Source organism: Mobula birostris, chromosome 3 (assembly GCF_030028105.1).
Source record: "Mobula birostris isolate sMobBir1 chromosome 3, sMobBir1.hap1, whole genome shotgun sequence".
Lineage (NCBI taxonomy): Eukaryota > Metazoa > Chordata > Chondrichthyes > Myliobatiformes > Myliobatidae > Mobula > Mobula birostris.
In genome coordinates, this window is record NC_092372.1 from 211039859 (window position 1) to 211067588 (window position 27730).

The window sequence follows — 27730 nt, forward strand, 5'->3', positions numbered from 1 at the left end:
AATGTTGTTTAATGCATTAATAAAAGAGTGCATATATTACTATATCACTTATTTTTTTTAATCTTTTGGTAACTATTTCAATATAATCGGTTTCTTTAGTAATCCCTGTTTATTTTGTGTATTTAAATACATTATTATGAGAAAGGGTCCATAGGTTTCACCAGGCTGCCAAAAGGGTCCACGGCATAGAAAAAGATTAAGAACCCCTGCTCTAGATCCTACATGTTTTGGCTATTGTGTCAATTTCCTCTATACGACAATGTGGATTCTATGCATGTAGTGCACAAAACATCTCGTGATTGTGGAGCAACATAAAAAATACTGGAGGAGCTAGCCAGTTGGGCAGCATCTTGGGTGGGGTGAGGCCCAATGCAGACTGAGGATCTTCACTCACACGTTTGCTTTTTCTGCCTTATCAGCCAGGATCTCCCAGTAGCCAGACATTTAAATTCCACTTCCTATTCTAACACCGGTACATCTGTCCATGGCTGCCTCTACTCTCAAGCTGAGGCTAGATGCATAATAGAGAAACAGCACCTCATGTTCCATATGGGCGGTCTCCAACCTGAATGCAACAATATTGATTTCTCTGACCTCTCCAGTGCCCATTACTTTCCCTTATCTGTCTAGCCTGAAACACTGACTATTTATTCATTTCTGTAGATGCTGCCTGACCTGAGTTCCTCCAGCATTCTGTGTGTGTTGCTTTGGTTATCAGTTTATTGCCCTTGTTCAATGGTAGTGATGAAAGGGATAGTTCAGTGTTTGGCCTCACCTACTCTTCATTCAAGTGTTATGCATGGAGTAATTCTCTTGTTGCTTTGTTACACAACGTTTATGTGCAGAAGTTTGTTTTTTGGAATGTCTGTCATTCTCCAATTTAGCAACAAAATCCCATATTTACCATTGATACTATACCTAACTGTCTTTGTGAACCTATTAATTTAATCAATCTTTTTGTTCAAGTTTCGCTTTGGACTAAAATTTCACTATTTGTGCTCTTTAATTCCATTTGGAGTATTTAACATTTAAAAAAAATAAAACCAGATGTTTGTTTCTGTGTTGTTAACCCATCATTTTCACCTGGTATGCAAAGGTGTATTGAATGAACAATCTCATTTTAAAGTAAGTGGTATGGTTTGGGTATGATGAAAGAGAAACCTGCACTTTTTTTTTCTCTTTTGAATTAAAATCTGAAAATCCCAGAATGCTGCCTGGATTAGAGGATATAGATAGATACTTTATTGATCCCAAAGGAAACTAGTGTCACAGTAGCATTGCAAGTGCATGGCTATACAAATATTAGAAATGAAGTAAGAAAGAAAAAAAATAAGTTATCTCAACCAGCCTAAGAGGGAGTGGGTCATCACTTCCCTGGCTATAAGTTGACTCATTATAGACCTTAATGGCCAAGGGTAAGAATGACCTCATATAATTCTCTTCGGAGCAGCACAGTTGCTTAGACTATGACTAAAAGTGCACCTCTGTTCAACCGGGCCATGCAGAGGGTGAGAAATATTGTCCAGAGTTGCCAGGGTTTTCTGTAGGATCCTTTGTTCTGCCACAGCCTCCATTGTGTCCAGTTTGACTCCGGTAACAGGGCTAGCCTTTCTAATCAGTTTGTTAAGCCTGTTGGCGTCACCCGTGTTGATACCATTGCCCCAGCACACTACCGCATTGAGGATTGTACTGTCGGAAACAGACTGGTAGGACATGTGAAGGAGAAGTCGTCTCCTCAGGAAGTAGAGCTGACTCTGGCCCTTGTACACAGCCTCTGTGTTGGTGCTCCACTCAAGTATGTCATCCAGGTGCACCCCCAGGTAGTCATAGGTCCTCACCATATTTGCATCCTCACCATCAATAGTAACAGGGAGCACAGCAGCCTTAGTCTTCATAAACAACACACACACAATGCAGGAGGAACTCAGCAGGCCAGGCAGCATCTATGTGAAACACCCTGGTTTTCTTGGCTGTGTAAGTGTAGGGAAGAGAACTTCCGGACAGAGTACAGACAGACACTGGTGCTATTTTTGACAATATTTCTGTAGCTGCTTTTGCTTCATTCACACCGGATTTCTTCTCATTTTCATTTTCTTTGCTGCTTTTCCAGGGTTTTTTTTCCAAAGTTCAAAATGAATTTAATATCAGAGTGCATACTTGTCACCATATGCAACCCTCAGATTTGTTTTCTTGTGGGAATACTCAGTAAATCCAAGATCCATAATAGAATCAACGAAAGACCGTGCCCAACAGGGCAGACAAACATCAACGTGCAAAAGACACCAAACCACAAATACAAAAGAAAAAAAAGTAAATAAAGGAGCATTAAGTATTGAGAACATGAGATGAAGAGTCCTTGTAAGTGAGTCCATGGGTTGTGGGAACAGTTCAGTGATGGAGCAAGTTAAGTTATCCCCTTCAGTTCAAGAGCCTAATGATTGACAGGTACTAATTGTTCCTGAACTTGGTAGTGTGAGTTCTGGTGCTCCTGTACCACTTGCTGATGGCAACAGCAAGAAGAGAGCATGACCTTAGTGGTGGGAGTAACTGATGATGGATACTACTTTCCTGCAAGAGTGTTCCGAGTAGATGTGCTCAGTGGTGGGGACAGATTTATTCGTGATGAACTGGGCTGTATCCACCTTTTGTAGGATTTTCTGTTCAGGGAGATTGGTGTTTCCGTACCAGGCTGTGATGTAGCCGGTCAATGTATTCTCCACCGCACATCTCTGCAAGTTTATCCAAGTTTTAGATGTCATGCCGAATCTTCGTAAACCTCTAAGGAAGTAGAGGCACTGCCGTGCTTTCTTTCTTCATAATTGCACGAGGGGGTATTATGGCCAAGGTCTTGAAGCTTATTGATTAATTTGGAGAGCATGATAGTATCAAGTGCTGGGCTATAGTTGAAAAAGAGTATCCTGGTGTATACATCTTTGGCTGCCCAAATGTTTCAGGGTTGAGTGAAGAGCCAATGAAATGGCATCTGCTATGGACCTTTTATATGGAAATAATTTATGTCCTGGCAGCAGGAGGATGTATATGGGATTGTTCATGACTGCCTTGCTGTCCCATAAGGACAGCTTGAAAACTTTTTTTTACTGCATCTTGGTATATGCAACAGTAATAAACCATACTGATTGGTTTACAGATGAACTTAGCATCCATTCTTATTTTGTTTATTTTTTATTATTTGGTTGTGGTTGGAACCCTTTTCATTATCTTTTTTTGCAAATTTTTGTTTCTTTTTCCATGCTCTGCCTTTAGAGCTGTTCTTATGAGAGCAATATATTTACATTTCTCTGTGGCACAGAGCTCTTTGCTGTACAGTTGTTCCCCAAACAAATAAACTTGTGCTGTGCAAGTCTGTTTAACAACTTGTTCATCCTGATGGAAAACAGATTAATCCAAAGTGAATTTCATCACAATTAACTTGCAGCATTTTCTTTTGAGAATATTAGCTTCAACAGTCCAAAGATGATGAATTCTCGTTGAACCAGCTTATTGGATTCCAGTAGTGTTTATTTGCACTCTGTTGCCTGCTTCCCATTAGTTCATGGTTGCTGTTGCGTTGTGCCTAATGCTCCCAGTGAAATCACAATCAATATTCCACTGCCATTGGAATTCATCTCTGTCTTAAGTTAAAATATTTATTACAAATAATGTCACTTAACTTTCAGTGGAGTACACCAGCTGTCAAGTTGGTGAACTTACTTAATAAATGATGTTTCATTTGTCTGTCTATACAGAAATGCATTCCTCCAATTTTCTTCTGCAAGTAGTGCAATTGTAATATGAACGAAGTCACTGGAGAGACACAGTTGGTATATATAAAGTAGTCTTATTTGACAGAATGGGACACTGAAGGAAGAACCCTGTTCGATTTGATATTGCATGTTATTTTATATGCTAAAGATCAAAAGACAATCCTATATTTGCAATGTATCTACAGTGCTTCCTCTGAATTCCATATAATTTTCACACCTCCTACTTTGGAACCACAGTCCAGGCACCCAAAATGAATGTTAATCAGCATTATCTGTTTTTTCAATCTGTTAGTTCACAGCTCTAGGAACCTGTTGTCCAGAGCTGCATTTTAAATTTAATTTGTAGTCCATGTTCAGGTCAAAAGATTGGTTGTTGAAGTTAGGTTGTATAGCAAAACATTAACTTCAGCTAAGTCCAGATTGTGCCCTAGCTCTGTCATAGACCAGATCAGACCCAGCTGCTATGGTAAATTGTGGATGGTAAAGTGCGATTGTTGCAAAGTATATGCAGTCCACCAACATTTGTTGACATAAATGAGGGATTTTGATCACCCAGGGATTTTGATCATTTTTTCACTTGAAGCTACTCCATGGTCGTTCTGGCAGTATGCTTTGGGTCCTTGTTCTGCTGAAAGACTAGCTTCTACCCCAGCTTAAGCTTTCTGGCAGAGGCTAGCAGTTTTTAAAATCCAGAATCTCTGTATTTCGCAGTATTCATCTTCCCATCAATCCTGACCAGATTTCTAGTCCCTTCTGCTGAAAACATCCCTATTGCATGATGCTATCTCCACCATACTTTACAGTAGGGTTGGTGTTACCTGGCAGATGCACAGTATTCAATTTACGCTACAGGTACCACTTAGTGTTGAGGCCAGAATGTTCCATTTCGGTTTCATCCAACCACAAGAACTTTTTTGACATCTTTGTAGTAGCTTCTAAGTGAGACATTGCAAAGTCTTTACAGGCAAGGATATGCTTTTTTTAGCCAGGGCTTTTCTCCTTGCCACTCTTCCATAAATAGCCTTTTGTGCAAAGCCTTGGAGATTGCGGAGCCACCAACTTCATCTCCATTATAGCCACTGAATTCTGCAGCTCACTCAGAGTGACTGTTTGCGTCACAGTAGCCTTCCTTACAAGTACAATTCTTCTCTGGCAGGTAAGTTTAGAGGGGCAGCCTGACCTAGACAGCATTACTATGGCTTCATATTTTTTCCACTTTTTCATGATGGGGTACACTGAGCACTGAGATATGTTCAGTGCCTTTGAGATGGTCTTGTATCCTTCCCCAGATTTGTGCTTCTCTATTATCGTTTCCCTGACTTATCTTGAATGCTCCTTTGTCTTCGTTTTGGTTTGGTGTTTTGATAATCTGTACTGTTGGATGTTACAGGGAGAGGAATTATTTATTCTTATGAACTCATTGAAAACAAATTGGTTGAATGGGCAAGGTAATAGTTTATTGCACCTGAAGAAAGTTAGCAACATAATTACAAATGGGATGAATACTTATTAGCCTCAATTTTGGTTTTTAATTTTTAATAAATTGTTGCACAGGTTTTGGAATTTTTCTTTTAATTTGGCGTGATGCACAATGTTTTGTAGATGAGCACAATAAAATTCTACTTCAATATATTTTTAATTTAGAAAATGAGACAGTAAAATGTGAAAATAGTTGTGGAGGCTGAATATTTTTTCCAGGCACGGTATTTATTTTAGTCATAGGTTGACATCCCACTCCAGAGACTAGAGCACATAATATTAAATGAGATTTTTTGGTGTGGTGTTGAAGGAATGTTAGGGATTCTACCAGTGAGAGAAGAGGATTTCATTGATAAGGAGCAAGGAATCTTTCAAAAGCAGTAGCTTCCTATTTATTTGTATGCATTCATTTGAAATTAATCTCTTGTGCTTACTTAAGGGTCATGTTCAATTCTGAGTAACATAATTAGCCATGGGTGAAACGGTGCGCAATTTGATGTTGCAAATATTCATTCATGAATGTGGGTTTGGCCGGGAAGGGCAGATTTAATTCTGTGAAGGTTTCTGAGACCACTGCAGTTTGTGTGGTGGCTTTTCTTTTTCGAGTGGTTTATATTTAATGAGGGCTAGGCTACTTTAGGTGCCCTGTGAGAAAGAGCCAAGTAATTAACGGAGACATAGAGACCAGAGTAGAAGAAAACAGTATCTTTTCTTCTATTAAGACTGTTATTGAAGCTATGTTAGACTAGTATCATTGGTACTGATAAAGCTTTTTTTTTAGGTTTTTAGTTGCATTTGTTCAATTAACTGAATTCGTATTTGCAAACTTAGTCCAGAGTGCCAGTTCTCTAATCCAGCCATTATGTCATTGAATCCTACTTTAAAAAAAAATATGGTGTATAAATGGGGGTTGCAGGGTGGATATGCATTTCTGCCAAAGGACCTGTAAGGTACTCCTTCCCTCCGCTAACCTGCGGATCACCTTTGGGCAAGGTGTAGCACCTGCTTGGTCACCCTGATCGGTGACGTGAGCTCACGGAAGTAGCTGGTGGATGGTCGTATGAGCAGCTGGCGCTCACCAAGTCCCGGTTATGTGACCACTGCTGCAAGGCAGACAATATCTGAAGAGCGTTGATAATGGTTGGGATTACCCATCTTTTAAAGACACTGTCGAGAAGAAGGTAGTGGGAAAACACTTCTGTAGAAAAATTTGGCAAGAACAATCATGGTCACGGCAAGGTGGTGATCACCATGTCATACAGATAACGAACGGATGGTGTGTAAATGAATTACAGGGCTTAGCACAAATTGCAATGTGGAACTTTAAATATAATTTAGTCTTGTATCAAACATTTTAATGCAATATCTGGAAAATATTAAACATATGAAATTAATTTAATCTTTCTTCTTTTGCAGCCTTCCTGGGTATTTTTGTCAGTTCAGTGTGGCCAGCTCCTTCCGTATCCTTTCATTGTTGTCGGAGAAGGAACACTCAATGGACGTGGGATTTAAAAGTTGCAGTTATACCCTGCCATAGGATTGTATAGCTGATGGAATTACTTTTTTTTTTGTTTTGTTTGTTTTTTCTTGATGGGAGGGGGTCTGATGAGTACGCCAATCTCAGTACGAAAATGCACTGGGTGGAACTCTGGTGACAATGCTTTTGTTCAATGGCTGACACTTATGTGGATTTGCAGGTGGATAAAATCCTTCAGCTTCTGAAGTTCTTCCCTTTGTAATTTGTCAGAAATTGTAGCCAACATGTTCAGTGTGGAATGCTGTGGTTTCATCACGTGGGGTGTGGGATCTGAAGTTTTATTCTTTATCACTTTTATTTGTCAATCACATGATCTATTTTGCTTGTATTTCTTAACTTAAAATACTCAGAGTAAATGGTTTCTCACCAGAAGGAGGACAGATATTTTCAGGGATTACAGCTTGCCTTTCACGGGTATGTTGCTACAGTTTATTCTGTATATTCCTCAAGCAAGATTAGCATTTGTTTCGAGACTGACAACTTTGAGACATTACCTATTCACTTTGCAGTCCATCAGTACGTTATAAGTGGAATCATTTATTAAGATTGGCACCTCTATCATTCTAATATTCACTCTCTTCATCAGTGTACTGTGCTATTTAAAAATGAACTTCCATTACAGGTGCAGACTATACTATCACACATATTTCACTTTTTTTTTCGCAACTTCCATGTAAATCTCTGGGCCCTTTGTTATTGCTATTACACCATTCCTTTTAAATTATCCATTTAGTGTTGAAGCCGAATGCTCAGTCCTAATGGCCCTTGAGAAAGTGGTGACATTCCACCTTCTTGAACCACAATAGATAATTAACATGGTGCTTGTAATTAAACTGTGAGCCTGGTTGTAACTGGGGCCAAAGCATTAATTTTTGCAGCATTCTGTCACCTGGAGAAAGACCCATTTACTGTCTCTGAGTGTTAGTTTTTCAGTCTGTGCATGTATATTACCCCCAGTCTTGTGCTTTAATTTTGCACATTAACCTCTTAATTGGGGGTCTTCTGAAAGTCCCTATACTCAAAAATTGTTGGTTTTCACTCTTATTTATTTTACTTGTTTCATTAAGTTCTGTTAAAGCACAAAGACACATTCTTAATGAATGCTAACTTTGTCCAATCCCATTCATGCCATCCAAATGTTCTGATATTAAATCTAGGATTATTTCCACTATTGGCTTATTAATCTTGCATTCTGTGCTTCAACCAGTGAAGGTGATCAAAACCTCTACCATTGAAGCAGCCTACTTGGTAATTGACAACAGTGCCTAAAATATATCCGTGTATTTGCACGTCTTTGTTTCAGGTGTCTGCAGAAGATCGCAACATATTGTGGGCCTTGATTACCTTCCATGGAGGAGACTGTCAGCTGAAACTTAACAAGGCTTGCACCCATTTAGTAGTACCAGAACCTCAGGGGGTGAGTGTTCCTTTTGTATCTTGTTGACACATGGAATGAAATTCCAATTAGTTTCATACACTGTTGCATTTTTTGTCATCAGTGACTGAATGGCATAGAAGCCGGCATTTCCTTTGCCAGTTAATGAGGGCCATGATGCATTGGTGTTCTGCTGTGTTTGGTTTCTCCCTTAATGGTGGAAGGCCCATTTTGTTTTAGGAGACATAATTAATTTTGAAGCTTACAAGATGTATTCTTCTACAAATGGGTAGCCAGACAAGTCTATATGCCCACATACCTCCAGTTGCCTAATTTTTCAGCAGATGAAGAATTGGGTGCAGTGTGATTGGGTGAGAAAGCCAAAATGTGTTCCTTAAAAAAAATACAAATTTAGAGAGCACCTTGTCCTACTAGCCCTTTACCATCTTTCCCTCTGTCCTCACTCCTCAACACCCTCCAAACAAAAAACAAGGTTGTCCTATTGTCACTGCATCTGGGCAGCAAATGTTTAGCATTGAAATGATATTTCTAAATCAAAATCAAGTGTTTGTTGGGTTGGTTATAGCATGTTTTGGTCTAATTTTAATCAGAAGAGGTTTTGGAGTCTTGTAAAATTCAAAACCAGCATTCATTGCTTAAAAGCACCTCTACGTTATTGAGTTTGCCCTGATGAAGCACAATTAATTTGGTTTGTTTACCACCATAGAAATGAGCTGTTAGGTCTACTTGATGGATATGGGTAGTCATACTTTATGACAGTCTTCACTTTTGTCTGTTACTTTCTCCTTTCCCAGATCCCTGCCAGGTTTCCACATTTATTACAATCTAATCCCCTTTATAACATAATTATTAAATCTTCTTCCTTCACACTTCCATGAGCCATAGGAACATAACAAAATAAAACCAGAACTGCAGCCCCCAATGTAGCTGTCTCTTCAGGGTTAATGCTCCATTCATATAATTTTTCATTCTATTCTGTATCCCCTGTGATCATGCTGTGTTCATTATTTTCCTTAGGCTTTTTTTTAACCAGTGTGTTTGCTAGTTTTGTATCCCACTGCCAATGGAAACAGTTGCTTCTTACTCCATAAAAATGCTCTAATTTTGAAATCATTTCCTCTTAAATGTTTGGTTCTGAAATATTTATGTGCTTAAGAAGGCTTATGGAATGCTTGCTTTTATTAGATAAGGCATTGAGTTTAAAAGTCAAGAGACGCACGTAGAAGTTGCTGGTGAACGCAGCAGGCCAGGCAGCATCTCTAGGAAGAGGTACAGTCGACGTTTCGGGCCAAGATCCTGTGTCAAGTCAAGAGGTTATGTTGCAACTTTATAAAACTCTGGTTAGGCTACATCCAGAGTATTGTATACAGTGCTTGTCGCCTCATTATGGGAAGGATGTTGAGGCTTTGGAGAGGATGCAGAAGAGGTTTTCCAGGATGCTGTCTGGTTTAGAGGGCATGTGCTATCATGAGGGGCTGGACAAATTTGGGTTGTTTTCTTTGGAGCAGCAGAGACTGAGGAGAGATTTGATAGAGGTTTATAAGATTGTGAGAGGCATAGATTAGACAGAGTTCATCTTTATCCCAGGGTAGAAATGTCTAATACCAGAGGACATACATTGAGGGTGAAAGGGGATAGGTTCAAAAGGGATGTGAGGAGTAAGTTTTTTTTTACTCAGAGCGGTTGATGCCTGGAATGCACTGCCTGGTATGGTGGTAGAAGCAAATACATTAGATACTTCTAAGAGACATTTCGATAAGCACATGAATATGAGGAAAATGGGGGATATGGACATTGTGTAGGTTAGAGGGATTAGTTTTTGGCGGCTTTTGATTTGCTTTTTAGCTGGTTTGGCACAACATTGTGGGCCAAGGGGCCTGTTCCTGTGCCATACTGGCCTACAGAGGAAAGACAGTATCCTTTTTTTAAAAAGAAGCTTTTTTTTCCCCAGTAGTTTCAATATTTTTTGTGTTGGAGCAGGAGGAAATGGTGTTGCTGGTTAAGAGAGAAATTGCCCTATCTATGTTGTTATCTTGAATGAGTGAATTGCTGTTTTTGAAGTCCAAATCTTTTAATGGCTCATTCTTCAGATGTATCGAACTTGCCTTTCAAGCGGACTTCAATGGCCCGTATGTGCTGGACCATAAAATCTACTTTTTACAGCCAGTTGTTAAAAGCAAATGTCCACGAGACAGACTGTGTTGTGGCCATAAACATTTATTTAATGGCTTGTTGCCACATTGATTGGGTAACAATAGTAACATCTGGGGTTGCTGCTTGTGACCTGCCCAAGTATGGTTATCCTGCCTTAGCACTTACATTTTACAGCGTTTTATTAGCGAAAACCGATGTTTTTTTTCATTCTATCAGGAAGTAGTTTAATGTTTTATGGTGCTATCATTAATTCTAGGTTGCTTGTCACTATCAGTGAAGCGTTACTGTTGGGTTTCTATCAGTCTTTTGGATATAAACCACTTCACAAGTAGAATAGAGCTGCAAAATATATTTCACTCTTGGCACAAGACATAGCTGCATAGATTTTTGAAATTACCGATGTGCACTACTTCTAGTCCGACAACAGCTTGATGTTTTTTTTCAAATTCTAGTCCATTTCTCTGCCTTGTGCGCTTCCTCCTTTCTGTTCTGCATTCCTCCTTCCTGCCATTCAACCCTGTTCCACATTTTCTCTCTTATCTCGCCTTTTGGACATGTAGTTTGCTATCAACAGCTCAGAAATTTTGCTTTGGAATTCTTTTTCTTAATCCCTCTGCGTCTTAAAGCCTAACTAAGGAAAGAAACATGGATGGTAGTTTGCCTCCCAGGTGCCAGGATCTGGGATGTTTCTGATCACATCCACGATATCCTAAAGTGGGAAGGTGAACGGCCAGAGGTCGTGGTACCTATTGGTACCGCGGACATAGGTAGGAAAGGGAGTATGTCCTGAAAACAGATGCGGGGAGTTGGGAAAGAAGTTGAGAAGCAGGACCTCAAAGATAGTAATCTCGGGATTACTGCCTGTGCCATGCTACAGTGAGTATAGGAATAGAGTGAGGTGGAGGATAAATGTGTGGTTGAGGGATTGGAGCAGGGGGCGGGGATTCTGATTTCTGGATCATTGGGAATTCTTTTGAGGCAGGTGTGAATCCGAGGGGGACTAATATCCTGGCAGGGAGGTTTGCTAAGGCTGTTGAGGAGTGCTTAAACTGGGATTGCTGGGGGGTTGGGAACCAAACTGAAGAGACGGAGGAAGGGATGGTTGGCTCACAAATTGAGAAAGCTTGCAGGGAGTGTGAGAGAGAGGATAGGCAGTTGATAGAGAAGGGATATGCTCAGACCGATGGTTTGAAATGTGTCTATTTTAATGCAAGATGACTCATGACCAACGCGGACGAGCTTAGAGCGTGGATCAGTACTTGGTGCTATGATGTTGTGGCCATTACAGAGACTTGGATGGCTCAGGGGCAGGAATGGTTACTTACAGTGCCAGGCTTTAGATGTTTCAGAAAAAACAGGGAGGAAGACAAAAGAGGTGGGGGGCATGGCACTGCTGATCGGGGATAGCAACATGACTGCAGAAAAGGAGGAAGTCATGGAGGGGTTGTCTACTGAGTCTCTGGGTGCAAGTTAGAAACAGGAAGGGGTCAATAACTCTTACTGGGTGTTTTTTATAGACCACCCAATAGTAATAGGAACATTGAGCAGATAGGAAGACAGATTCTGGAAAGATGTAATAATAACAGGGTTGTTGTGATGGGAGATTTTAATTTCCCAAATATTGATTAGCATCTCCTTAGAGCAAGAGGTTCAGATGGGTGAAGTTTGTTAAGTATGTTCAGGAAGGTTTCCTGACACAATATTTAGATAAGCCTACAAGAGAAGAGCCTCTATTTGATCTGGTATTGAGAAATGAACCTGGTCAGGTGTCAGATCTCTCAGTGGAAGAGCATTTTGGAGATAGTGATCACAATTCTATCTCCTTTACCATAGCATTGGAGAGGGATAGGAATAGACAAGTTAGGAAAGCGTTTAATTGGAGTAAGGGGAAATATGAAGCTATCAGGTAGGAACTTGGAAGCATAAATTAGGAACAGGTGTTCTCAGGGAACTGTACGACAGAAATGTAGCAAATGTTAAGGGGATATTGGTGTGGTGTTCTGCATAGGTACATTCCACTGAGACATGGAAGGGATGGTAGGGTACAGGAACCATGGTGTACAAAGGCTGTTGAAAATTTAGTCAAGAAGAAAAAAAAGCTTATGAAAGATTCAGAAAGCTGGGTATCCAGAAGATCTAGCTGGAAGGAGCTTAAGAATGAAATTAGGAGAGCCAGAGGGAGCCATGAGAAGGCCTTGGCGAGCAGGATTAAAGAAAACCCCAAGGCATTCTACAAGTATGTGAAGAGCAAGAGGATAAGACATGAGAGAATAGGACCAGTCAAATGTGACAGTGGAAAAATGTGTATGGAACTGGAGGAGATAGCTAAGGTACTTAATGAATACTTGAGCATATAGACATTCAGAAAGAGGATGTGCTAGAGCATTTGGAAAGCATCAAGTTGGATAAGTCTCCGGGACCGGAAGAGATGTACCCCAAGCTACTGTGGGAGGTGACGGAGGAGATTGCTGAGCCTCTGGCAATGATCTTTGCATGATTAATGGGGATGGGGGAGGTTCCAGAGGATTGGAGGGTTGCAGATGTTGTTCTCTTATTCAAGAAAGAGAGTAGAGCTAGCCCAGGAAATTATGGACCAGTGAGTCTTACTTCAGTGGTTGGTAAGTTGATGGAAAAGATCCTGAGAGGCAGGATTTATAAACATTTGGAGAGACAAAACACGATTAGGAATAGTCAGCATGGCTTTGTCAAAGGTAGGTCATGCCTTACGAGCCTGATTGAGTTTATTGAGGAGGTACTAATCATATTGATGAAGGAAGAGCAGTAGATGTAGTGTATTTGGATTTCAACAAGGCATTTGACAAGGTACCCCCTACAAGGCTTATTGAGAAAGTAAGGAGGCATGAGATCCATGGAGACCTTGCTTTATGGATCCAGGATTGGCTTGCCCACAGAAGGCAAAGAGTGATTGTAGACGGGTCATATTCTACATTGAGATCGGTGACCAGTGGTGTGCCTCAGGGGTCTTGTCTGGGACCTTTTCTCTTCGTGATTTTTATAAATGACCTGGACGAGGAAGTGGAGGGGCAGGTTAGTAAATTTGCTGATGACACAAAGGTTGGGGGTGTTGTGGATAGTGTGGAGGGCTGTCAGAGATGATAGGATGCAAAACTGGGCTGACAAGTAGCAGACGGAGTTCAACCCAGATAAGTGTGAGGTGGTTCATTTTGGTAGGTCAAATATGATGGCAGAATATAGTATTAATGGTAAGACTCTTGGCAGTATGGAGGATCAGAGGGAGCTTGGGGACCGAGTCCATAGGACGCTCAAAGCTGCTGCACAGGTTGACTTTGTGGTTAAGAAGGCATACGGTGCATTAGCCTTCATCAACCGTGGGATTGAATTTAAGAGCTGAGAGGTAATGAAACAGTTATATGGGACCCTGGTCAGACCCCACTTGGAGTACTGTGCTTAGTTCTGGTCACTTCATAGGTAGGATGTGGAAACTATAGAAAGGGTGCAGAGGAGATTTACAAGGATGTTGCTTGGACTGGGGAGTATTCCTTATGAGAGTAGGTTGAGTGAACTTGGCCTTTTGTCCTTGGAGCAATAGAGGATGAGAGGCGTATAAGATGATGAGAGGCATTGATCATGTGGATAGTCGGAGGCTTTTTCCCAGGGCTGAAATGGCTATCACAAGAGTGCACAGTTTTAAGGTGCATGGAAGTAGGTACAGGGATTTCAGGGGTAAAATTTTTATGCAGAGAGTGGTGAGTGCGTGGAATGGGCTGTCGGCGATGATGGTTGCGGAGGATACGATAGGGTCTTTGAAGAGACTGCTGGACAGGTACATGGAGCTTAGAAAAACAGAGGGCTATGAGTAACCTTAAGTAATTTCCAAAGTAAGTACATGTTTGCCACAGCTTTGTGGGCCAAAGGGCCTGTATTGTGCTTTAGGTTTTCTGTTTCTACGTTGGTGTCTGCAAAACTCATTAGGTCATTCCACCTTGACTGCTCTTGCAATGATTACAACTCTGGGGACTGAAGGTGCCACAGATTAGCTGAGCAAATCGCAGAAAACAATTGGATGGCTCTTTTTTTAATATGACGTTACTGTGAGCGGTGGTGACAATCTGTCCAGCCAGTCCTGAGCACTGAATCAGAATTAGGATTAATATCAACAGCATGTGCCATGAAATTTGTTAACCTTATGGCAGCAGTACAATGAAATACTTGATAAGTATACAGGGGGAAAAATACTGAATTACATTAAGTATGGTTGGTTGGCATCCATCTGTTTTGTAGAGTGATGGGTGATGATCATCATTACAAGCCTGTGGGAAAGGTATGGAGATTTGAGATGCCCAGTCGTCAAGATCCCTTTCTCGGCCTCACCAGTGTAGTCCAAAGGAAAGCTGATGAAGCAGTACGTTTGTGCTAACTTGGCTGTAGGAGTTGCCAGAAGGATGTTCAAAGACGTCCAGCTGCCTTTAGGGGCTCCACTCCAGATTTACTATCTGGGTTTACTCCTGTAGCCTTCGTGTCTCCCGAGGCTGTCCGCAAGGCAGTGGGGCTACTTACCCATAGCTGGGGATCTGGTTCATGAGCACCATGGTACATCCATACACTGGTGGGCCTTTGTGCCACGTCTGTAGGGGCCAGACCTCCTCCTGGTCCTCTGTAGTTCTCGCTGTCTGAAGGGAGTTCAGTTTCCATGCATTGCATTAAGTATATATGTCCATTAAACAGTTAAGTTAAAATAAGTACTGCAAAGGAAAAAACAGAAATAAAAAATTAGGTAGTTTTCATGGGTTCAGTGACCATTTAGAAATTGGATGGCAGAGGAGAAGAAGCTGCACCTGAATCACTGATTGTGTGCCTTCAGACATCTGTACCTACTTTCTGACAGTAGCAAAGAGAAGAGGGCATGTCGTGGGTGGTGGGTATCCTTAATGATGGACACTGCCCTCCTAATGCACTGCTCCTTGAAGATGTCTTCGATTCTATGGAGGCTAGTACCGATGATGGAGGTGATGAAGTATAGTCGCTGTCTTGCCTTCTTGATGCATCAATAGTTAGGTCCTCAGATATTGACACCGAGGAGGTTGAAATTGCTCACTGTCTCCATTCCTGATCCCTTTGAGGATTGGTTTGTGTTCCCTTGTACCATTTCTGAAGTCCACAATCAGTTCTTTGATCTTGGTAATGTTGACTGCAAGGTTTTTGCAGAAACATCAGAATCAGGTTTATTATCACCAGCACATGATGTGAAATTTGTTAACTTAGCAGCAGCGGTTCAATGAAATGCATAATCTAACTGAGAAAAAAATACAGACGAGGGGTGATTGATAAGTTTGTGGCCTAAGGTAGAAGGAGTCAGTTTTAGAAAACCTAGCACATTTATTTTTCAACATAGTCCCCTCCTTTGTCCAGCAGTCGTGGAGCATACGGATCCCTTCTTTGTAGAAGTCGGTGTCTTGGACCTCCAGAAAATGGTCCACAGCAGGGGTGATTGATAAGTTTGTGGCCTAAGGTAGAAGGAGATGAGTTATTAATTTCAAACTTTCTGCATAATCACTGAAAGAGTTGAACTGCACGTGCATGTAACGAGAAGTATAACTCATCTCCTTCTACCTTAGTCCATGAACTGATCAATCACCCCTGCTGTGGCCAACTTACTGGAGGTCCGTGCATTTATTATAATAAAGTAAAAATTAAACAAGTAAATCAATTGTGTATATTGAATAGATTAAAAAAATATGCAAAAACAAATACTGTATATTTTTAAAAAAAAGTGAGGTAGTGTCCAAAGATTCAGTGTCCATTTAGGAATCGGATGGCAGAGGGGAAGAAGCTGTTCCTCAATTGCTGAGTGTGTGCCTTCAGGCTTCTGTACCTCCTACTTGATGGCATGCCCTGGGTACTGGAGGTCCTTAATAATGGGCACTGTCTTTCTGAGACATTGCTTCCTGAAGATGTCCTGGGTACTTTGTAGGCTAGTACCCAAGATGGAGCCGACTAGATTTACAACCTTCTGCAGCTTTTTTCGGTTCTGTGCAGTAGCCCTTCCATACCAGACAGTGATGCAGCCTGTCAGAATGCTCTCCACGATACAACTATAGAAGTTTTTGAGTGTATTTGTTGACATGCCAAATCTCTTCAAACTTCTAATAAAGTATAGCCGCTGTCTTGCCTTCTTTATAACCACATCGATATGTTGGGAGCAGGTTAGATCCTCAGAGATCTTGACACCCAGGAACTTGAAGCTGCTCACTCTCTCCACTTCTGATTCCTCTACAAGGATTGGTATGTGTTCCTTCATCTTACCCTTCTACAATCAGCTCTTTCATCTTACTGACGTTGAGTGCCAGTCAACCTACTGGTATATCTTGCTCCTGTATGCCCTTTCTTCACCATCTGAGATTCTACCAACAATGGTTTTGCCAATATTGGATCATGCATTGATGAATTATCACTGTGATGCTGCTAAATTATGTGTGGTTTTCAAAAATAAATTTCACCAGCTGTGTTCTAATGCCATGTTCCTTTGGGTAATTTTTCTACAGCTAAACAATGAAAGTATTCAACAGTTCAGGGTGAGGAATAGCTAAGAGTTTATAAACAATAATGTTTATTCTGTGGTTGAAGTTTTCAGCTTTCTGAAGGTTGGTGAATGCAGGCCCTTAGCAATGTTATAGAGCAGTCATTTGCACTGTTTTTCAAGCAAAGATCATCTTAGCCAGAAACCAATATGCCAACCACTATATTTTACGATATATTATACTGCATAATCTGTGGTTGTGCATGCACATCTGTAGCTCCTGGTTCTGGCCCAGGCTCCAGCTCCCAGCTCCAAAGAACCAGTCTTGAGGTTTGTAGAAGGTGTCATTGGCTTGCAGGCCTTCCACTGAAGAGCACTGTATTTGGATTTCAGTGGGATCTTGACACTCCAGTCTCCGGAACAGGGCTTTGTTAAATTCTGTTTAAGGTAGAATTGGAGATTGAACGTGACCTTGGTGACAAAATTCAGTCAATTTAACTAGAATTAAGGTTATTTACAGTTGCAAGAAAAAGTTCATGAACCCTTTGCAATTACCTGTTTTTCTGCATTAATTACTCATAAAATATGGCCTGATTATCATCTGTCACAATAATAGACCAACACAATAGCCTAAACTAATAACACACAAACAATTGTACTTTTCATGTCTGTATTGAACACATTGTTTAATCGTTCACAGTCCAGGCTGGAAAAAGTATGTCAACCCTTGTATTTAGTAACTGGTAGAACCTCCTTTAGAAGCAATACCCTCCACCAAACGTTTCCTGTAGCTGCTGATCAGACTTGCACAACGGTGAGGAGGAATTTTAGACCATTCCTCCATACAATATCATTCCAGTTCATCAGTATTTCTGGGATCCTTACATAAACAGCCACTTCAGGTCATGCCACAGCATCTCAATTGGGTTAAGGTCTGGACTGACTTGGCCATTCCAAAACATGGTTTCTTTTAAACCATTCTGTTGTTGATTTCCTTTTGGGTTTCAGATTATTGTTTTTTTCATCGTCCAACTTCTTTTACGTTTTAGGTGACGGTCCACTACCCTGACGATCTCTTGTAAAATGTCTTGATATAATTTTGAATTCATTGTTCCCTCAACGATTGGAAAGTTTCCAGGCCCTGAGACAGCAAAGCAGCCCTAAACCATATCGATCCTTCCACCATGCTTCACATTTGGGATGAGGTTTTGATGTTAGTGTGCAGTTCCCTTTTTTCTCCAAACATAGTGTGCATTTCTGCCAAAAAGTTCAACTTTTGTCTCATCTGTCCTCAGGACATTTCCCAGAAGCATTGTGGAACATCCAGGTGGTCTTTTGCAAACTTGCTTGTTCAGTGTTTTTCTCCTAGTGGACACATGAACAGAGACTAGCAAGTTCTCTAGATTTCTGCAAGTCTTTTGCTGTTACCCTTGGGTTCTTCACTCCTTCAGCATCAAACGTTATGCTCCTCATGTGGTCTTTGCAGGACGCCCACTCCTAGGGAGAGTAGCAACAGTACTGAATTTTCTCCATTTGTAGACAGTTTCTCTTACTGTGGACTGGTGTTTAGAAATGCTTTTGTAGTCTTCTCCAGCTTCATGTATCTCTACAGTTCTTCGAAGGTCCTCTGAAAGACAGAGGTTTCTTGAGAAGAGCAGGCTCTGACAGTAACCTGACTTTGTGTCTTTTTTTTTTATCAGGCAGGACACCTCTACAACCCACACCTCCAATCTAGTATCATTGATAGAACACCTAACTCCAAATAGCTTTTATAGAAGGCATTATCCCAGAGATTCACATACTCTTATGAACCTAAAATGTGATTGTTTTTATGGTATGTTCAGTATTGATGAGAAGAAGTGCAATTGTGTGTTATTAGTTCAGGCAGATCATGTTTGTCTATTATTGTGACTAAATGAAGATCAGACCACGTTTTATTAGTAATCAATGCAGAAAACCAGGTAATTCCAAAGGGTTCATAAACTTTTTCTTGCAACTGTATATTCAATCTAACCACTTTTCTTTCAGTATGATCTGCATAAAGCATTTATTTGTGTGAACGATGTTATCCAAGTTGAATATATTCAGATTTTCAAAATTACTTGCTATTCTTGTAGAGAATGTGAGTGAAATAACCTATTTCATTCCTTATTGTTTATATGAAAAATTTAAAGTGGGAGGAATCTCATGTAAGTGTTTGCTATTTTATAAAGAATAGTAACTAGATTTATTCTTACGTTTTTAACGTTATTTATTTACGTAGAGATACAGTGCCGAATAGGCTCTTCTGGCCTTAAAGCTGCGTTGCGCAGCAAACCAAGATTTAACCCTAACCAATTAACCTACTAACCAGTATGTCTTTAGACTGTGGGAGGAAACAAGAGGACTCAAAGAAAACTCACGTATTCCACAGGGAGGATGTGCAGACTCCTTGCAGATGACATCGGAAATGAACTTCGAATGCCAACACCCCCGAGCTGTAACAGCGTCGCACTAACCACAATGCTACTGTTAGCTTAATAGCAGTCCGCAAAAGATATTCTGATTGTCTATGTATGAAATGTTGACCATGCCTGTCTTGCAGGTACTGGAAAATTGATTGTAATTGTTGCTTATCTTGTTAACACCAGCTCCCTGATTTCCTTTTCTTTTTACTTTCAGCCTGCTGGTGTAAACTCTTCTTAATTTTCCCCAGAACTTATCTCCATAATATATATAAGATCAGCAAATTTGTGGATGACAGTAAGATTTGGGGATTAGTGGACAGCAGGGAAGGCTATCAAAGCTTGCAGTAGGATCTGGACCATCTAGGAAAAATGGACTGAAGAATGCAGATGGAATTTAATACAGACCTGTGTGAGGTGTTGCTAGGACTTGCACAGTAAACTGTAGGACACTGAAGAGTATAGTAGTACAGAGGGATCTGGAATGTAGATCCGTAATTCCTTGAAAGTGGCATCACAGATAGGGTAGCGAAGAGAGCTTTTGGCACATTGGCTTTCATATATCAATGTATTGAGTACAGATGTTGGGATGTTATGTTGAAATTATACAAGACATTGAGTCCCAATTTGGAGTATTGTGTTTTGGTCACCTACCTGCAGGAAAGGTAAGATTGAAAGAGTACTGAGAAAATTTACAAGGATGTTGGTTGAAAAAGTTAGGACTTTATTCCTTGGAGCAAAGGAAGTGAAGGGGGATTTGATAGAGATAGACAAAATTATAAAGATAATTTGAATGCAAGCAGTCTTTTTCCACTCATGTTGGGTGACTAGAACCAGAGGTCATAGGTTAAGGGTGAAAGATGAAATATTTAAGGGGAGCATGAGGGTTTGATTTCAAAACTTGAGAAGTTTGGATAGATACATGGTTGGGAGGGATAATGGAGCTCTGTGATCCAGGTGCAAGTTGGTGGGATTAGGCAGAAAAATAAAAGAATAATAAAAGATTTCATAACTCTTGGGTCTCCCTCATTCACATTCCAAGATTTTCACATGCAAGAAAGAAAATGAAATAAAGCTCCAAATCCTTGAGTATCATTACTTAACTGATTTTTATCTCTCTTCTCTAACAGGAAAAATATAATTGCGCTCTGAAACAGAGCAGCATCAAAATTGTATCGCCGGACTGGGTGGAGGACTGTGTTGCAGAGAAATCCCGGAAGGATGAGTCCACCTATCACCCACGCCTTATTATTCAAGAAGAGGAGGATGAGGAGGAAGAGGAGGAGGAGGAGATGGATGAACCAGCTGCAAATGAGGAAGATGCTGAGCTTGAGGACAGTGGGGATGACAAACGCTCAGCCAAGAGCAGCCCTGTGTCATCACGGGGAGGTTCACCGCTGAGTATGTCAGGCTTCTCACCGAAGAGGGACAACAAGCCTGAGAAATCAACAGGGGAAATAATGTTTGATGACTCCTCGGACTCTTCCCCTGAGAAGCAAGAGAGGAACTTGAACTGGACACCAGCGGAGATCCCACCGTCTGCCACTGCCAAGCGTCGGCTCATTCATGGGAAGGACTCTGCTCTGATTAACTTGTGCGCCAATGTCCCGCCAGTCCCTGGCTCTGTCTCTGTCCCTGAAGCCAGAAACAGCGTGATTAGTCCTGGGCAAGTACCGCAGGGTCCTGAGAGGCCAGAAATGGTTGCGGCCTGGAGCCCTGCGGTCAGGACACTAAGAAACATTACTAACAATGCTGATATTCAGCAAATCTCCAGACCATCAAATGTTGCACAAGTAAGTGATTCTTTCCCTTCTCTTCAAATGGGACGTAAGAAGTTGATCTGGAATCTCTTTTTAAATGGAGCACTAAATGGGGATTGTGTTGTAGTTAATGGATTTGGGCCTTGGGTCTCCATGATGCCATCCTGCAACCCATCTAATTCCAATCCATCAATCATAATTGTTTCTTCTCTTTATTTTTAAATTTAAAGCAGTGATCCAAAGGAGTTGAGAAATGGCAACTTTCTTCACAATTGTTGATATTTTTCCATCCATATTTTTATTATCTAAATAAATTGGTGTGTGGCAAGATGTACTAAAGACCTGGGTGAAGAGCACAAGTGTACAGTAGCCAGATATGTTGATGATGTAAAAATGCATAGTTTAGCAAGTTGTGAGGAGTAGCCTGGAAAGGAGTATAGGGGTTAAGTTTGTTGGCAACAATTTGGCAAATGGACTGCAATGCGTGATCATGTTGACTAATGATTTTATTGTTATCGCATGCACTGAGATACAGGGAAATACCTTTCTGCAACAGGGAGGATTTCCCAGTGGCCAACCATTTTAATTCCACTCCCCATTCCCACACCTACACACAATCCAAGGCCTCCTCTACTGCCATGTTGAGGCCACTCTCTGGTTGGAGGAACAGCATTTCATATTCCATTTGGGAAGCCTGCAACCTTGCAGCATGAATAGCAATTTTTCCAATAGCTGGTGATTTCAACCCCCCCCCCCCCCCGCCCATTCCTGCTCCTCTTACCCGTTTCCTTCTCCTTGCTTGCCCATCACCCCTGGTGTCCCTTCTTCCCTTTCTCTCATGATCCACTCTCCTCTTAAATTGGATTTTTTTCTTCAGCCCTTGATCTTTTCACTGGGGGGGGTAGGGAGGGATGAAGTATCTCACTTTATTCCCTCCCCCTCACCCATTTACTTTCCCCTCATCTAGCTTCACCTATCATCTTCCAGCTTGTACTTCTTCCCCTCTCTCTACTTTCTTGTTTTGGTCTCTTTCCCCCTTTCTTACCAGTCCTGATGAAGGATCTCAGCTTAAAGCATCAACTCTTTATTCTTCTCCACAGATGCTGTCTGACCTGCTGAAGTCCTCCAGCACTTTGTGTCTCTTACTGTGGATCTCCAACACCTGCAGAACCTCTTGTCTTTGTGAAAATGTTTTATTTGCATTCCATCCAAGTAGATTATTCCCTATGCCAGTATGTCAATGGGGGGAAAAAGCAAAAAGTAGAGTAATGTTACAGTTGCAGAGGAACTTTAGTTCAGCTGGACAAGTACAGTGTAAAGGTCATGACAAGGCAGACTGAGAGATCAAGAGTTCATCTTCAGCACATGAGGTGTGCGTTCAAGAACCTGATAACAGGATAGAAGCTGTCTTTGAGCCTGTTGGTATGTGCCCTCAAGCTTTTCAAATTTGTTGCTCGATATGTAGGTGGTAGAAGAAAGGGTGAATGAGGTGGAAGGAATCCTTGTTTATGTTGAATTGAATTGACTTTTTACATACATGAGGAGTAAAAAATCTCTACGTTACATCTCCGTAAAAGCTGTTGGGAATGCAGACAGAATCAATAGAGGAAAAGCTGATTCATGTGGGAGACTGGGCTGCGCAGACAACCCTGCAATTTCTTGCAGTCTTGGGCAGAGCAGTTACCATACCAAGGTGTGACTCTCGGTCAGCTTGGTTGTTGTTTCCACGTTTCCTAATGTGACTTTTAGAATTTTGACTGTTCCTGCAATGTGTTAAGGCATTTTACTGCTTCATCATCATAAATAACCAAATCGTTAATTTAGAATTTAATTTCTTGACAGATGAGGTGACTGTTAATCACAAACGTCTTTTTTTTTTGTCAAACTCTGGTGGCTTTGAACTAAGCTGCCAGACTCAGGTTTGATAGAAGTAAAAACAGAATTCTAGAAATACATAGTAGGGCAGTCAGCTTCTGCAGAGAAAGAAATCTCAGGTTGATGACTTTGAATTAGAACTGTTGAGTATTTCCAGTTTTTTCAATTAGATTTCTACTTTCCTGAAACTGCAGTTTTTTTTAATGCACTTTTTGGTTTTGGTAGTAAATTTGAAAGTACATTATTGGAATAATAAATGCATGCACATGGTTTTTTAAAGGACGAAAATGCAATCAGAGTTGCCTTTGAGGGTTGTACTTTAATCAGAGAAGATGCAAGTTGAGATTGAAATATCGGAAGTCTTCCCATAAGCCGCCTCCACCTGTAATGGTTATAGCTGATGTTATTTTAAGTAATGTGGAGGTGTCCAGATGGCTCTCAGTCAGTCTTGCCAAAGTATGCTTTTGATAATGGAAGAAATAGCTCAAAAGCAGGCCAGCTGGACTCTGAGTTTGCTCTGTTATCAGCACAAGTATGGTTGATTATTGTTTGTTTACAGAAAATGCATGTGGGCTGGTCCAGCATTAATTGTTCAAACCAGATTACTGCTGCATGGCATGCAGGGCTGTTTCAGAGGGCAACTAAGATTCAACCATCCTTCTGGTGGTCTGGACGTGCACAGAATACACGAGCTAAAGCATTAGTGAGCCAGGTAGTGTTTTAATGGTAGTTTCATGTTCATCAATTCTAATATTTTTAATTCTAAAATTTAATTGTGTGAATTCAAATTCCATCCATTCTGTGCTGGGGTTTGATCTTGTATTTTGAATTAATAGCCCAGGCTAGTAATTTTTAAGCAAAAGGCTTAATCCTTGCTCTTTCCTGCCAGATTTTTCACATATCCTTTGATTTAATTAGTGTGCAAAGAACTATTTGTCTGTCTGGAGTATATTTGCACAACAGTTGTCAGTGTGGAGTGGAGAATTCCAAAGATTTATTGCCTCTCTGAGTAAAGAAATTTCTTCTCATCTTGGTCAGAGATGGGCCTTCATCCTCTCCTGTGCCCCTGTAACTCGTGGCCAGATCTTAAAGGTTCCTTGGGGTATTTATTAGAAATAGAGCAAGGGACAGGAGTTTCTAGCCAAATGAACTGTGCCGTCCAGCAACCCATTGATTTAACCCTAGCCTTATCCCAGGACAATTAACGTGCTGGTTAATTACCCTATTAACCAGCACGTCTTTGGGCTGTGGCAGGAAACCAGAGCCCCCGGACGAAACCCACACTGTAATTGGGAGAATGTATAAGCTTCTTACAGGCAACACCAGAATTGAACTTTGAACTTCAATGCTCTAAACTGTAATAGTGTCGGATTGCACTAGGATTAGCTACTTCCAGTTGCTTCACTAATGACCTGGAGAAGGGAATGAAGTGTAAGCTTTCCAAGTTTGCTGCTGATATGAAAATAGATGAAAGGGCACTTTGTGCTGAGGGAATTGAGATTCTGCAATGGGATATAAATTGAGTGATATGGTGAAATCTGCATTTGCTAGGCTTAATGTGGTTTAGTTGGAAGCCATGGACTTTGGTAAGAAGAATAAAAGGGCAAATCATTAAATGTTGAGAGGGTGTGTGTGTATAATACAGAGCGTCTAGTTATTCAAATTAACAAGCAGGCCCTACAAACAGTTAAGAAGGGAAATGGCATGAGTCCTGCTGAAAGGTCTCGGCTCAAAATGTTGACTGTTTGTTCATTTCCATAGATGCTGAGTTCCTCCAGCATTTTGTGTGTGATGCTTGGGATTTCCAGCATCTGCAGATTTTCTCTTGTTTGTGTTGATCTTTATTGCAATGGAGTTGGAGTTTTAGAAATGAGTTTCGGTACGTTTGCACAAGTGTTGATGAGGCACAACTTGAACACTTGAGGATAGTTTTGGTCTCCATATCTTTTATATTAAAAAAAATTGGAGCCATCCAAAAAAGATTCAGCAAGCTAATTCCTAGGACAAACATGATTGTCCTCTCAGGAGAGATTAGGCTACTTGGATTTGTATTCCTTGAAGCTAAGAAGAATTTTGAGCTGCTTTATTCAATTATACAAGATCCTAAAGGGGATGAGAGGATAGATGTTGAGTTGGTGCCACTGGAGCAGGGGTTCCCAACCTCTTTTATGCTATAGACCCAAACTGGAAATCCCTGCACTAGAGGAAGAGTCACAAACAAGGGAATATAGCTACAAAACCCTCCTTCAATAGAGGTGCATAGAAATCTGTTCTTGGAGGGTCATTAATCTCAGGAATTCTCTGTCCGAAGATGATAGATGCTGGATCACTGGATATATTTAAGGTGGATATATAAATATTTGAAAAATCAGGAAATTAAGGATGGTATAGAGCAGTGGTCCCCAACCACTGGGCTGCGAGCATGTGCTACCGTGCCATGAGGAAACAATATGATTTGGCGATATGAACCGATATGAGTCAGCTGCACATTTCCCCATTCCCTGTCATGCCCACTGTTAAACTTGAACTCACGTGAGGTCCGCAAGAATATTGGCAATATTAAACTGGTCCGCGGTGAGCAAAACGTTGGGAACCCCCTGGTATAGAGGGTTGAGGGTGTCATAGATCAGTAAGGTTCATATTGGATACCCGTTTTGAAGGGCTGAGTGGCCTACTATTTTCTTGTGTTCTTGTTATTGTGATATTCAATTCCATTTTCAGTTCAACAACAAATGCAGCAGTCCATGCCTTTGGCAGAAAGATAGTGACCTTTTTGTGTCCCAGAGTGTCACACAATGACTATCTGCAACAACTAATTTAACCACCTTGACATTCAGTGGCAATATCATCATTAAGACCTTCATCATCAGCAGTGGAAACTCAATGGGACCAGTGTTCATCAATACTGTGCTACAACAAGGTTAGCCCAGTGGGGCAGTTAGTAGAGCTACTGCCTGAAAAACCAAAAATTCTGGTTCAATCCTATCTTCAGTTGCTGTCTGTATAGTGTTTGAATGTTCTTTTGTGGACAAGTGGGTTTCCTCTGGTTAATGTGGTTTCTTCCCACATCACGTAGAAGTGGGACTAGATATGTTTATTGGCCCTTCTAGTATGCAGGTGAATAGTGGAAATGGTGACAGGTGTTGTTAACGAGGATATGGAGAGAATGAACTTTAGGATAAATGGATTGCCACTGGTGGTGGGCCATAGGGTCTCTTTCTGTATTCATCGCTGAGTGTTTTTACACAGTGTTTGGTACACTGCTAGAGGAGATAGTGGAATCAGATATTGTTATTATGTTTGAACGGGCACAGATGGGCAAGGCATAGAAGAATATGGTACAAACATAGGCAAATGGGGTTGGAGCAAATGGTCCAAAAAAGTTAGCATGGATGTGGTGAACTGAAAGGTTCGTTTCTGTGCTTTCAACTCTCTGCCTCTAACAGCACTCTCAAGTTCAAAGGTTCAGAGGTCGAATTTAATGCCAGAGCAATGAATACAGTATATATCCTGAAATGCTTTTTCCTCGCAAACATCCACAAGAACAGAGAAGTGCCCCAAAGAATGAACGACACTTAAATGTGAACCCCAAATTCCCCCACCCCACTGCCCGCGCATAGCGGCAGCAAGCAACGATCCCCACCACCCCCCCACACCCGGCAAAACAAAAAGTGCACCCACTTGTAAATAGCCACACAGAAATGCAGCTGTGGGACCTTGCAAGGTTGGCAGCTCAATACCATCTCTCAAGGCTGATTAAGGATGTTTGCTGAATGTTGGCCTTGCAGAATGAATAAGTACAAAAAAAACTCGACGTGTTTGAGATCAAGTTTGAAATTCTCATGCTAGCTTCAGTGATTCATCAGGTAGTTTTTGTACCAATTAATTCAATATTTCTTTTGCAAGGATACTACTGTGGACAGCTCGGTTTAAACCCTACTCAAATCTGCCAGCTTTGACAAGTTTTTATTTATCCCTCCGAACCTTGTTTTTAAAAATTGAATTCCTCATTACTGTGTTGACTAATGCCATAGCACAAAAATTTGTCTAATTCCTGCCTTCCTTGTTGACCACTGGTGAAGTTCCTGGAGCCTGGATGGTGGCTGACATTGCTTGAGAAGGGTAATGGACGTGCTCAGGTACTACAGACCAACAGCATGACATCTGTGGTGGCGAAGATACTGCAGGGAATTCTGAGGTTCAGGTTTTTAGATAGACAGAGCCTGATTAGGATGGCTTTGGATGTGGGGAGACAAGTTTGACAATCTTTTTAAGAAAAGTTCTTAAAGAGGTAACCAATAGGGTAGATGAGGGTAGGGCAGTAGACGTTATCTATTTCAAATTTAGCAAGGCTTTTGAGGTACTGCAGGGTGAATTTTTGCTGACCAAAATGTCTATTTGAGATAATCCCACTTGCTTGCATTTGGCCCATATTTTGGTTAAATCTTTTCTGTCAATGTACTTGTCCCTATGTCATCCAAATGTTGTAATTGTACCTTCTACAGATTCTTTTGGGTGCTCATTTCGCATATCCACCAGCCGCTGAAAAAAGTTGCCCCTCAGGTTCCTTTTAGATCTTTCCCTGTTAAATCCATGCTCTAATTTTAGAATTCCCTGCCATGGCTTGGCTGGAGAGAGGGAAGGGAAGAAGACTAACTGACCATCCACTTTTTTCTATATCACTCATAATTTTGTATACCTCTAAAGTCTCTTCTCAACCTAATAGACTCTAGAGACAATGCAAAACAACAAAATAAATGAGCAGCAGGAAATAAAAAGAAAAGCACACAAATTCTACATCAACAAACTTTAGGATTATATT

At 41.0% G+C, this 27730-nt stretch overlaps 1 protein-coding gene across 2 annotated transcripts in view; it reads left to right on the plus strand.

Moving 5' to 3' along the window:
* Window positions 1-27730, plus strand: part of paxip1 (PAX interacting (with transcription-activation domain) protein 1) — a 140593-nt gene that overhangs the window by 21061 nt on the left and 91802 nt on the right. For both annotated transcript variants that reach the window (XM_072254061.1, XM_072254062.1), the window contains exons 3-6: window positions 6660-6703; window positions 7131-7194; window positions 8084-8197; window positions 20404-21066. In XM_072254061.1, coding sequence (XP_072110162.1) covers window positions 6660-6703; window positions 7131-7194; window positions 8084-8197; window positions 20404-21066 — 885 coding nt within the window. The remainder of the gene's footprint in view (window positions 1-6659; window positions 6704-7130; window positions 7195-8083; window positions 8198-20403; window positions 21067-27730) is intronic.